Here is a 13,939-nt window from a genome sequence, read left to right as displayed (position 1 = left end):
GCTGTAAGTACTAGTATGAGAAATCAATGAGAATGCATGTCAACAAAGAACTCAACACAATAATGAAGTGCTTGACAATATGTGACCTTTTATTATGTTTCCAGTGGAATGGGTGCTATATATTACATTTAACCTACAGTATTCATGGAGGATCTTGGTAATTATTTGTGCTACACCCATAACGCCACCCAAAGGAGGTTTCAAGGTAAAGTGTTTCAACCGGCTGTTTAGGACAAGGGTATGTTACATTCACTTAAGTGTATCTGCTGAATGCTATAATTACAGCACACTCTTGTGCATGTTTACTCAGAAGTAAGTCCTACTGATTTCAGTGGGACTTACACTTTTGTAAGTGTGCTTTGCAACTTCAATGGGAAATATTTTTAAAGAAATTCTAATCTTTAATAGTAAAATATGGCTTATAGACTGCTATGTAAGATAGCATTTGGAATTATATACATTTACTTTTGAAAAATATACTACAAATTCCTGATTTGACTCATAACTTCACTGGTGGCTACATTTAAACAGACCAATGCAATGATCCCAAGTATATTTCCTTGTAATTTAGTCCAAAGAAGCAGATTTAGGGATGGAGATTTAGTTTTGTTTTTGAAGAAGTGGAGTGTTTTTTTTTTTGCATCTTTTGATGAATTGGCTTTTACTGTGTACAAAATATATATTCTTTATGAAACAAAACATGAATTTAAAAAAGACAATATACTCCATTTTGACAACTTCTGTGATTTTTTTTCCTTTCAAAAATATTTACATACAGTACAAGCTGATTCATCTGAATGGCCAGGATGACATTCAGAAAAGAAGTTTAGGAAAAGTAGAATACTATTTACATAGAGTTACAGTGTTATTGGCCTACATGAAAGAATACAGTGTGAACATGGCCTAACAAAAATATCAGATAAGGGCGGACAACAATGGACTCCACTGCATTTGAAATTTAAGCACATGAACTCTGTCAGTGATATTTTGAGCTACACAAGTTCACCATATTTTCTTAAATCTAGTTCACAGCTGCACATTCACCACTTGATCAACATCAGTTGATGGCTGGCCTACATGCATGGGCTATCACAGGTCTGATACCCCAGATCAGGGGTGCCCAAATCCTGGCCCTGGGGCCACTTGTGGCCCTTGAGGACTCCCAATCTGACCCTCTGTGAGCCCTCAGTCTCCAATGAGCCTCTGGAGATTTGCTGGAGCCTGCGCTGCCCTGATGCAACTGCTCTCAGCATGACGGCCAACTATTTGACTTCTCGCGTGAGCTGTGGGATGAGGGCTCTCCCCACTGCTTGCTGTTTCACGTCTGTGATGAAGCAGCAGCAGCAGCAAAGGAAAGGCTGGCCTTGCTTTGTGCAAGGCCTTTTAAAGTCCTTGAACTATTGCAAGACATTCATTCATTCATATAAGTTCCATCTCTAATATATTCATTTATGTAAATTTATTCAAATTTGAAATGTAAATGAATTCATTTTTTTCCTGGCCCCTAACACAGTGTCAGAGAGATGATGTGGCCCTCCTGCCAAAAAGTTTGGACACCCCTGCCCCAGACAAAGCTTTCCTGTCTCCTCACTTCAAATTAATGCTTTTAAATGGTGCTAGTTCGCACAGTTAGCTGCTGGTCAAGTGTACAGTAATCAATAGCAGAAAAATCAATTGGTGTACATGCATGTGTGAACCAGGCCCAAGATAAGCACTTCCTCTCATTCTGCTTACACTTTCTCTTTTAAGAGTACCAGGATATTATAATAAGTATTTCCTAGAATACTATGAAACCAAGTAAATTTTCCAGTGATTCAAAATCACATAATTTTGATAAGACAGCGAATGGAGCAAATGGGTTAAGTCACATGCTCAATCTGGATCTTTCTATCCTCACCTTGTGATATTTTTTTGCTGTTGTTAAAAAAGAGGCATTATCTGTCTTAAGCATTCCTCTTAACAATACATCCTTTCTATAGCTCAGTCTTACATTCTAATGCTACTAGATGGAACCTGCTGGGAAACCTCCTAGGAATGAAGCTAGTGTGCAAGGTTCCATTAGAGGGTAAGAGCTGTATGACCACCACCTCCAGCCTAGTCTCTTCTTTACTTACTTTTAAAGACAGAAATGCTGAAGCATTTTGCAGTGTGAAGGCAAAATCCACTCATTCAGCACTGGATTTGGCCCGCCCTTTCTGCCTTGGTTTTAATTTTTTAAGGAAGAAAATCTTCACAGCTTTGGAGAAGAGATAAGAATAGCCTGGGAAATGTCTGATGAAAACTCACAGTTGAGAAAGGGGCGTGGCTGGGCTCTGAGTGCTTAGGGGTGAGACTTTATTGCTCTGTGCAATTGCCCCACACTTTCCATAGTTACAATTCCCTGACTTGAAGGTCATCATATTCAACTATCATGCTCTTCCCTTCTTCATTCCTCCCCATGCTTGTCCTCTGACAACCTTTTTTTTTTTTGCCAAAAGAATTTCTTTCTATTTGAAAAACCTGGTTTTTAAAAGCAGAATTAAATTATGCAAAGTAAAGATTGGCAAAAATTTGCATAATTTATTCTCAGTGCGGAATATTGATTTCCTCACAAATTACTTGACGTTTCTTACTTGAACACAATGCTTCTTTCTACACGTACAAAATGTAAGGAATATGCCCCCATGGAGTCTAGGAAAGTTATCCAAAAATTGTTGTGTAACTCAATGAATTTTCCATTGTCCTTCAGCTTGAGGATATTAGTGTTCAGAAAAGGGGTTGAGGATCTCCCATAAAAATCAGAAAAACAAAGTGCATCTTCCATATTAAGGATTCTATGAACAATGAGAAGTGGACAGCGACTCCTTAAATGGGTACCATACGAGAGAGATAGAATAGTCTTCCGTGGTGAAATCATCAAAGAGACAACTGAAGCAGACCTGCGCAATAATCTGCTGTGTGTCTTGTATTATTAGATATTTCTAGTTCAAAAATAAAATGTAGAGGCAAGTAAGTACTTCAAAGAATTGGTGAGTACCTTAGAAAAGGTCAGCTGCGAAAGTTCGATAGTAGGTCTTCAGTTAGCTTCCATGTAGTTCAAATGCTGCTGGTTTACAAAGTTTAAATGCCAACTCTACAGCAGATCAAGTTGTACCAAATTAATAAACTGAATAATATTTGTCTTCTGGAGCTGTATAAGCAAAATCATGACACTAAAATATGCTTATCAGTGCATACGTAATAGTCAAATACGTGAACATGATTAATATCAGGGAAGCTAAAATATATTGCTCTCATTTCGTAGTTAACTTGGACTATCTCCAATGCCAAAAGGCAACAGCAGTGCAGTTCTGGATCGTCTGTCTCTTAGGAAAGAAATGCACATCTTTAAAGAAGATGTTGCCAATTCTCAACCTTTTGGTAAATGACACTTCTTAAGCATCCGACGTCCCTTCCCCATTTTCATGGGGTTGCAGCTGTTCCCTTTCTTGTTCTTCCTGAGGTGGCCGCACACGTTTGAAGAAACCCATCTGTGAGGAAAAAAAGAAAGGAATAAACTACAGTGCATATTGGGAACAAAATATCTTCTTCCAAATTTATGTATCTCATTTACACTTCTTAGGCCTTGCAGCCAATGGAAGCAGTGCACTCTGGGTAGTGCAAGGCCAATCAGCGCCAGTTTCCTGCCCCATAGTTTGACTATGGGTGCAATCCTAACCCCAGCATTTTCCAGTACTGACATAAGGGCAATGCAGCTCTGAGGTAAGGGAGCAAACATTTCCTTATTTTGAGGAGGCCTCCGTGAGTGACACCCAACTGCAGGACACGTCTCATTGGTACTGCTATGCCAGTGCTGGAAAGTTCTGACATAAGGGGTTAGGATTGTGCCCAATGCCTCCTGTAGCACTGTTTCATGAAGAGTTTGACCATCCCACACACTATTGGAGGTATTGCAGTATAGAATTACAGCCTAAAAGTTAGCTTTGACTTCACAAATAGATCTGTGAATAACAATACAGTCCAGGAACTAATGACTAAAAACAGATACCAACCAAATGAACTGGGTTCATTTTGGCAGAGACATCTCTCATGAGAGCTGCGCTCTTTCTGAAAGAGACTCAATACAATGTAAACACTTTACTGTAAGCCAGGAAAAGAAACTACAGTCAGCCCACATGGTATGTGAAGGTTACGTTCTGAAGTCAATGTGTAAAGTGAAAATCACATACTGTATAGTCAAAAGTACCCTTAAACCTGAAAAATACATACGGTTTCTTTCAACACTAAAGTCACATTATGAGAGACATGCTGTAGGGAACAGCAGATTCATTCCCCCATCTCATGCCCACTCTGGGGCATATACTTAGTAGGTGGAATGTGGGCAGAATTACCTTCATATTTAAACTGCTATTTTTCTCTCTTTTTCTTAATTTTTTCTATAATTTGCACAAGTAAAATGCACATATCATGCAGGCAGAGTGTGTTTTGAACCTTGTTTCCTGTGATATCAGGACTGTGTTTTTTCATTAAGGATTAATTATATATATCACTTACTCTGTGCATTACAAAGACTAGAAGTCCCAACAGTAATAAACCTGCGAGGACAGCTAATATGATGACCCATACTTGCACTTGCATGGGTGCTGGCTGGATACCCCACAAGATATTTGTGGTAACCTGAAGGGGGAAAAAAAGAAAGATTTTAGGGAGAGACAGTTTGTTACATCAAGGACACGCTTTGAAAGATCTGGGCCTTGCATTGGCTATCAAACTGCCATGCCAGTAATGGTGTTCTGAGTGCTCATGTCATGCCAATCCTACTGAAATAATCAACACTGGTGTGGTAAAGCAGTCTGAAGACTGAACTGTGCATCTAAAGCTTTTAACTGATGGTGAAAATTTAATTAAAAGCTTAAGTAGCAGGAGATCAAATTGAATAAACTCAACAATTTAATATTGCCCAGTAAGAATGGGTGACAGCTGATGAAATGCGCGTTTCATTTTGACTACTCTTTTTCTGCTTAATTATGCTGCCCTGGGTCAAACTAATTTTTAATACCACACAGCTTACTATTGTAGAATTGTGGACATCTTCAGGAAAAGGAAGATTCTTGTAAGGGAACTCGATAACGCTGAAGGAAGCAGATGATTTGAGGGAGTATGAATGGTTCTGGTTTTCTTTCTGTGACGGGAACAACAACAAAGAAAATACGAGATCAGAACCTTTTTTGCTTCAGGAGGATGACGAAGGGAGCTGTGAAACAATAATGAAGGTTTGAGGGAATGGGTGCTCACATTCATGAAGGTCTGAGTCCAAAGGCGAGATTTTAAATACAGAATTGCTGTCTTCCCCCGCTCCAGACGGCCAACTTGACAGAATATCTTTAAACATTCTGCAGTTCCACAACCCTATAATGAAAAATTTAAAAAGAATGGTATACATCTTGGTTAGGAAATTTGCCTACACTTCTGTCAGGGAATTACCCAAATGTCTGGACACAAAATCATTTCTACAAGGCCTCAAGGGGTCATAGGAAAAGTAAGCGAACAGGAAATTGTATAGTGTAATCCAGTGATTCTCAAACTTTTTAGAGGCCCTAGAGGAAGCCAATGCCTTATTTATAAATGCCAAGGAATGGAGACATGAGATGACATGGAGATGCATCACTTATACTTCTCACGTGGTTCAGTAGAAGATGGAATTATGTTTGTAAGCAGTGTGATGGAAGTCCAGAATGCTGACTAGGTTTTGCCTTCTTTTCACCCCTGGTTAACATCCATGCTCTGGGCACTTGACATTTCAGGCAAAATTAAGAAAGAGAGGAACAAGGGTGCCTCCTCCCCATGCTTTCTCTTTCATCACTCTTACAATAATGAACCGCAATAATGAATTAAAGACAGGAGGCATATTCCCCTTGAACGAAGAGAACACAAGATAAAAAGACAAGCTGCCAGCACCCTCTTTTAGCATTCCAGTGTCCTTGCTTTTTCCATCTGGAAGAGCATGGAACAATGAATTATTTGTCAAGCTGGCAGATCAGTTGTAGTTGCTTGCACATCGTACATCACAGGCATCTGAAGTGCTCTAAACATGCAGCATTAAATCATCCCTAGCAAAGGCCATTAAAACATGCCACACTGCAGTGGCTGAGGTAATAGCATGTTCCCTTCACCTTCCTGATCATGGGAAAAAGTGTTGAGGTAGCTGCAGTTCGAACGCAGGCATGTTGCATTTCAAATTACCATCGCCGTCACCCAGAACGCTGAGGGAAAGGAAGATATGCCAGAGACTAAAGAGATTATGTGCTCTGGAGGTGGGTGACAGAAGTGTATCATTTGGGTGTGATCTGTGTTAGGATTTTTGCTGCTGTTGTTCACAGAAGTTATGTGATTTGTGGAAATAGTACTGTGCAAAATATTTACACGTATGTGAACTCCTAAGTCATACCAACATATTCCGAGAATCCAAGTGTGGCTTCCCCATAAGAATTTTTGTCATGTCAATCATTGGCGGAACATTCCAGGGATTGTAATATTCAGGACCCAAGGCATTTCGAACTGGGGAAATATAGTACAGTAAGCAAGATATGCTAAGTAACATCAATGCAAAATGATCCTCAAGAGTCCTTTTCATAGTAATCAGAGTGCTTTAGAATGTATGTATATCAAATTCCAGGGCTCTGGTTCATCAGAAAGTACTGCAAAAATTTTAGTCTCATGTGAGTGAGAAAGTGAGTCAGGCCCAAATCCTAACAAACTTTCCAGCACTGACACAGCTGTGCCATTGGGGCATGTGCTGCAGTCGGGGAGGGGGTAGTGTTGGAGACCTCCTTAAGGTAAGGGAATGTTTGTTTCCTTACCTCAGAGCAGTAGCGTTGCTAGGGGGGTGTGGGCCGCACCAGGTAACGCGCACTGGGGGGGTGACGTGCACTGCGAGGGGTGAAGCGCTAAAATCGCTGTGGTTAGGAGTAATCCCATCATGTTATATGCCACTGGATGTTGAATTTCCAGCAGAATGCCATGCAAAAGACCAGAGTGAAATATCTCCTTTCTATCAAAAGTATGGCCAAAAAACAGGAGAACAAAAAATCATGGAGCCCTATGGAAAGTGAAACCAAGCCGTACCGTGCATTTACTCATGAGTAGGCAAACTTGCTTTAGTCCATCAGAAAGGGCAGGCTGAGAGGAATCCAACAACACCAGAACGATCCTGATCCAATGAATGTAGCCCCCAAAAAACACCTGAGAAGGAGGTCCCAGTGCTAAAAGTTTGAAAACTGCTCCAATAAGGTGTTAGTAAGTTGACACCCTGGCGGGAGGTGACACCACTAGTGACCAAAATCACTAAAATCACAGTTTATAAAAACAATACCATCATGTTATATATCAATCAACGTGTAATTTCATGCAAAATGCAATGAAACAAACTGCGCTGAAATATCTTTATTCTATCAAAAGGTGCAGACAAAAAACCAGTGGGGATGGGGTGATGGTAGATCACCACACCCACCACCTGGAGTGTTGCTCCAGTGTTGCCCACTGCATGGGGGTGACACGCTGGCCTCTCGCACCAGGGGACGCGAACCCTAGTGACGCCACTGCCTCAGAGCTGCATTGCCCTTACCTTGGTGCTGGAAAGTTGGTTAATGTCTTGCCTCTTTCCTGATCACTTCCTCTTTCCTGATCACTTTGCTAACCAACCTCAATCAAGATCAAACAGGATAACAAATCTTCACCTGCACTAGCATTATATAGCTATGCCCTTTTGATACTGTAATCATCTCTATAACTCTCAAACCTTTCCTAAAATAGTGGCAAATGACTTAAAAAAAAAATAATAAGCACAAATACATTACCAAAGTTTGTACATCTCCTTCAGCAGCACTGAGGTCCCTTCGGTTGATATGGTGATTACGGTTATCTTCTCCATTAGCCGTTTCATTTTTTTCATCTGATTGAGAAGTCTGATTGAGAAGGAGGACATAGCATCAAGAAAAGTTCAATTATTTGTACAGATCCCTAACATAGCAATATGTTGTATTGCATTTAATGCCATCTTGAGTCACTTGCTAAAGTCTAGTGTTAATGCATTTCTCTACTGGTACTTATTTTCAGTCAATTAGAGCTTACCTGTTTCTTCCCACCCCCACTCCTCCCACTGTGTGATCCACCTACTAGGGAGGAGACCAAAGAAAGGAAGCCAGTGGAGTGCATTAAAATAAAAACTGGAGCCCAAAATATCAAGCAATCAGGGCAAGTGGGTCTGCATCTCCCTAACTTTACAATGAAGGTGCTTCCCTCAGCTAATGGGTGAGCGCACACAGCAATATCACTGGGTAATTCAGGGCTAGAGCTACATAAACGGAACCCCCTTAAATTATCTTTTGTCCTTCTAGGAAAAATATTAAAATATTTATAATTAAGCATTACTACAGGTGTCTCTCTGTATCTGCGGGGGATATGTTCCTGGGGGGACCCCCAAGGATACATGCCATTACCTCTGTTTATGTTCATTACAGTCACACAAAACGTCTTTTGCTTTAAGCAAACAAGCAGGCATGCACCTACTGCAATTGCTGTATGTCTCAAGCAAACAGGGAGGCTAGAAGGGAGCATGAACATTCACTTCCTGCTTGCTTGCTTGCTTGCCTCTTAAAGCAAGAGACATATAGTAATTGCAAGAGGCTGTGTGCCTGCTTGTTTGCTTAAAGCAAAAGACATTTTGTGCGACTGTAATGAACATAAAAAAAAGGACGCCGGGGGGGGGAGGGAACTGTGGATAAGTGGATCTGCAGATGTCGGGGGATCCCTATACCTTAAACACATAGGAAAAACAGTTTGCTCAGTACACAGACAACAGCCTCTTACCTTAATTTTGAGTGGGTTAATCTCCATATCAAAAGTGCAGTTCATGGGACCTTCAATTTCATAGTTTACAATATACAACAAGGTGTTATTGTTATACTTATAAGGCCACTTAAGGTTTAGCATCACTTTGCTGAAGGCACTTGGGCCGTTGTTTCTGAGCTAGTGAGGAGATGGAAAAAACACAATTAGCACAAAGGACTACTCTCCTTTCACTCTTGCAACAGAACTGTCCTCTGTTCATTTGGCACAACTTCTGCTTATCCCTCAACATCCAGTATCTGAATAGCTGGATAATGCTGCTCCTTTACCTTGAAAAGCAAGGAAAATTACCTTACTGTAATGCCTAGCTTACTTAAAACTGTTTGGCATTTGAAGTTCTGGTCTCCCATCACTGCCATCCTTAAAATGGGAAATCCCAGCTTGAAGGGTGGTCTCAAACTTAAACACACATTTACATCACATTGTGATGTAACTACACATGGTATCAATAGAGGCAAGTGTCTGGTAGGACTGACTAAGGGCCCAATCCTATCTAACTTTCCAGCACTGATGCAGCTGCAATGCAGCCCTGAGGTAAGGGAACAAATGTCTCCTTACCTTGAGGTGACCTCCATGTCTGCCTCCCCTCTACAGGATGCTGCACATGCCACATCGGCATGATTGCATCAGTGCTAGAAATTTGAACAGGATTAGGCCCTTAGTCTGCTCAGCATTGTAAAGCAGAATTTTAGTCCACGATCCAATCAGATTAGTTCACCAATGTTGGGGGGAAAAAAGAGGGTAGAGCAGAAAAATACACACTTTTGCATTTCCAACAAGCACTATTTACTGGTTATAGACATAAGCACAGATTCACCTCATATATGTGTTGAACTAGAGGTCCTATGTCATCTTCTGTTTCAGGGTTCTCCTTGAGTTCCCAGTTAGGTATTGGAAGAAAGATGTGATCAGGAGAAGAAACGCTAAATGGTGCAAAAGGACACACAGTAATGATCAGACACTGGACATTCAGTGCAAGTCATGAAATTACAAAATTAAAACAGCAAAGGTAGCAATATGGCTAAGGTAGCATGAGGCTCGGAACTCACCCTCTGATTTCAACAGCTGCTAAGATGGCCAGATCCACCTGGTAAGACGTCATTGGGCTTAGATTGTTAAACAGATTAGAGCTGGAAAAGAACACAATTACACAGAGAGAACATTAAGATCAGGAGTGCAGTGGAGGTGGGGCAGGGGACAGCAGAGAATCTTGGTAATTGGGCTGCTCCTGGCAGGAGATGAAGTAACGACAGGTGCTCCATTTTATGCCTTTTACCTTAATGGTGGCGGCAACAACCCCATTTCTGGATTATTGCTAGTCACCTGTGAGGTACTTGAAGGTGTATGGGAGGATAATGGAAGATCACAGCATGAACAGGCAGTGTGTCTTGAATCTCCCCTCATTCCCGCCACCGAGCACCACCAGATTACCCCAACACCATTGCTCCCAGGAATTGTTTGCTGGGGTCTCTCTTGTGCTTTTTTTAGATTGGGAGAGTCTTTGGAAGACAGAATTGCCTTTTCGTTTTACTACAACTAAATCACTTTGTGAACTTTTTTTAGTTGAAAAATAGTATACAAATATTATTAATGGATAAATGAATTTATCAACCAATCAAGCAACTCACATGAAGTGTAAGTGCTCCCTACCTACGTATCTGGAGATCAAACTTCACAAATGTGTCCATCTCAGACTCCTGGTGGACGCTGAAATGAAGGCCAGCTGAGAGCTATAACACAAAAGATATACACAATTAAATATGTCACAGGCCAAGAGAAGTTAGCTCAAACTGATTGTGTGCCTTACCCAAATAGTTAAAAGCTGGATGCTGTCTGTTTTGATTAGATACTGGCCCTAATCCTGCAAGTCCCTCTGAATGCCCTTGGTTATGCATACATTATGGGGCTTTCCCTCTCTTTTATTAGTATAGTAGTGGCAAAGTTTGTGCATGCTTACTTTTGTTCCTGCTTTCATTGGATTTCCGAGATCACACACAACCAGCCGAGTTTTATTCTCAGTTTTAAATGCACATGAGAGTCTTGCTAAAGCCTGCAGAGAAACAAAGTTGAACCTTATCAAAGAGTAACAGAATACTTTCTACCATCCTTAAGAATTCTGCAAGAAGTTCTCACTATACTCCTCCTATGTACATGGAGCTGTCCAATCTTGTTGTTGCCTAGTCTGGATACAAAATTTACTTTGCTGGCACAAATAAGGGAGTAGAGGCCACTAAATTCTTGAAATGATACAACAACTTTTGCTATGCCATTCAATATTAAATAATTCCTTAGCTTACAATAAAGTCAGTAAAACTATATTGTAAACTAAAGAATTTTTACAGCGAAATATTATACAGGTCGTGCCTCATTATCCACTGATTTGACTCAACACTGACTAGGGTCCACCTTTAAATGCCTTGCAACAAGGAAAAAAGTGCTAAAATCCCATTTCCTACCTTTGTGTTGTGAAACCACACTGGTTGTAAGCTTCTCATGGTTAATGACAGCTTTAAAGACCCACTTCTGGGTTTCTTGCTCCTCCATTGTCATCCCAGAATGCTTAAATAGACACTATACCACATTCAGCCATAATTTCATTTCATCAGATACCATTATTCACCCCATCTACTGGCTGAATGTGGTATAGCATCCAGTGGTTCTCAAACTTTTTGCAGTGGGACCCACCTTTTAGAATGAGAATGTCAGGACCCACCAGAAATGATGTCATGATCGGAAGTGACATCATCAAGCAGGAAGATTTTTAACAATACTAGGCTGCAATCCTACCCACACTTACCCATGAGTAAGTCCCATTTACTATCATTGTTAAAAGAATATACATAGTAGCCTGTTAAAAGTACCGATCTGTCACATTTCCCCAAATGCAGTCACATACCACGGTAGCATCAAGTCTAATATATTAAAAATAAAATATTGAAATGAATGGGGACCCACCTGAGACTGGCTTGCGACCCACCTAGTGGGTCCTGACCCACAGTTTGAGAAACACTGATATAATATCAATGCATTCTGGGCTACAATGGAGGAGCAAGGAATCTGGAAGTGGGTCTTTAAAGCTATTTTCCTGCTGATTTGGTGGATAACAAAGCACAACCTATATATGGGTGAAGGAGCCTGGTATATACAATCAGTGGCATCACAGGGCTGGGGCAATGGGGGCAGGCTGCCCCAGGCATGAGACTCAGCAAGCGGCGACATGACACCACTCAAACCTCCCTTTGGCAATCTTTGAGGCTGTTTTGGGCCCAACCTTGGCGTGCTCTCACTTTTGATTGTGTTTTGCCGCTCACCAGTGACAGCATGCGGTGTCTGGGCCAAAATGGCCCAAAGATCACCAAAAGGAGGCAGGCTGTTTGCACTTAAACCAACATGAGAGCCTGGTAGATCAAAGGCGATGTAATTACATTACCCCCAAACTTCCAGAAAACCTCTAAAGGTAAGTGCTGCTGTTACCCCAAGTGAGCTCCAAGATAGGAATAAGAACATAAGAAGAGCCAAAGACCCATCTAGTCCAGCTTCCTGTATCTCACAGTGGCCCAACAAATGCTCCAGGGAGCACACAAGACAACAGACACAACCTGCTTCCTGGTGCCCTCCCCTGCATCTGGCAATCAGAGGCAGCCTGCCTCTAAAACCAAGAGCTTCTACATACCTACTATGACTTGTAACCCATAATGAACGTCTCCAGAAATTTGTCCAATCCCCTCTTAAAGGCATCCAGGCAAGATGCCATAACTACTTCCTGTGGCAAGAGTTCCACAAACTAATTACACGCTGAGTAAAGAAATATTTTCTTCTGTCTGTCCTAACTCTCCCAATACTCAGCTTTCGTGGATGTCTCCTGGTTCTGGTGTTATGCAAGAGGGAAAAGAGTGACTCTCTATCCACTCTGTCAATCCCCTGCATGATTTTGTATGTCTCAATCATGTACCCCCTCAGGTGCCTCTTTTCTAGACCGAAGTGGCCCAAACGCCGTAGCCTTTCCTCATAGGGAAGGTGCCCCAGCCCAGTAATCATCTTAGTCGCTCTCTTTTGCACCTTTTCCATTTCCACTATGTCCTTTTTGAGATGTGGCAACCAGAACTGGATGCAATACTCCAGGGGTGGCCTAACCATCGATTTGTACAACAGCATTACAATATTAGCTGTCTTATTCTCAATGCCTTTCCTAATGATCCCAAGCACGGAATTAGCCTTCTTTATTGCCGCCGCACATTGGGTCAACACTTTCATTGATCTGTCCACCACCACCCCAAGATCTCTCTTCTGATCTGTCTCAGACAGCTCAGAACCCATTAGTCTATATGTAAAGTTTTGATTTTTTGCCCCAATGTGCATGACTTTACACTTACTTACATTGAAACCATTATTATTGAATGCCTCGTATACAATGGATGAAATTGAATTCCTAAGCAATCTCTATATTTATGAATTTTCCTGTGTGAACCTTTGATGCCAATAACAGCTTCCCCCTCAAAACAAATAGTCGCTTTGTATGTGTGTGTATTCATGTGCGTATGTGTGAGATTTCCATTCAATCACAGTATGAGGCAAATTGTTAAAATCTCTCCTTGTGCATTACATATTTGACCACGACCACAACCGAATCCCCCAATGGCTGTTGTTTTGAAAGGGGAAACCACATTCCCCCAAAGGTAAACTAGAACAAATCTACCAGCATATTCATGAAGTGCCATTTTCATAAAACCATGCAATTTAAACAAAGCTTCTGCCTAATACATTAGGCCAGTGGTTCCCAAACCATGCACCATGGCAAGCTCATGGGGATATGGTGGGATATCCCTGGCAGCTTCTTCTTCCCAGGTCCCTGGGCACTACCATCTTGGATCGTGTGAGATCTTGTGAGATTCAAGAGGGCAGAGCCTGGGACAGCCAGGAAGAACAGGCCACCACAAAATAAGGATGTTGTGAACACTGTAAGTTTGGGAACCGTTTCATTAGGCTCATGACATCACAACTTAAGTCATAAACTCCTCCAAACCTTTTTATGATAAAGACATTCCTTCATTAT

The 13,939-nt window shown here is 41.3% G+C and overlaps 1 protein-coding gene across 1 annotated transcript in view; it reads right to left on the bottom strand.

The window, feature by feature from the left end:
- The window catches only part of ITGAV (integrin subunit alpha V), a 76,525-nt gene continuing 62,586 nt past the window's right edge, over positions 1–13,939 (bottom strand). Inside the window, exons 21-30 of the mRNA XM_066611309.1 lie at positions 10,844–10,936; positions 10,537–10,616; positions 9,936–10,016; positions 9,704–9,809; positions 8,848–9,006; positions 7,836–7,943; positions 5,275–5,388; positions 5,051–5,161; positions 4,534–4,656; positions 1–3,509 (exon numbers count right to left, since the gene is read on the bottom strand). Of these exons, the coding sequence (XP_066467406.1) occupies positions 3,414–3,509; positions 4,534–4,656; positions 5,051–5,161; positions 5,275–5,388; positions 7,836–7,943; positions 8,848–9,006; positions 9,704–9,809; positions 9,936–10,016; positions 10,537–10,616; positions 10,844–10,936 (1,071 nt within the window). The 3' untranslated portion in view covers positions 1–3,413. The remainder of the gene's footprint in view (positions 3,510–4,533; positions 4,657–5,050; positions 5,162–5,274; positions 5,389–7,835; positions 7,944–8,847; positions 9,007–9,703; positions 9,810–9,935; positions 10,017–10,536; positions 10,617–10,843; positions 10,937–13,939) is intronic.

This window comes from Tiliqua scincoides, chromosome 1 (genome assembly GCF_035046505.1).
Source record: "Tiliqua scincoides isolate rTilSci1 chromosome 1, rTilSci1.hap2, whole genome shotgun sequence".
NCBI classification, from domain to species: Eukaryota; Metazoa; Chordata; class Lepidosauria; order Squamata; family Scincidae; genus Tiliqua; species Tiliqua scincoides.
Note: the sequence above shows the minus strand (reverse complement) of the source record. Positions and strands in the feature narration are given on the sequence as shown.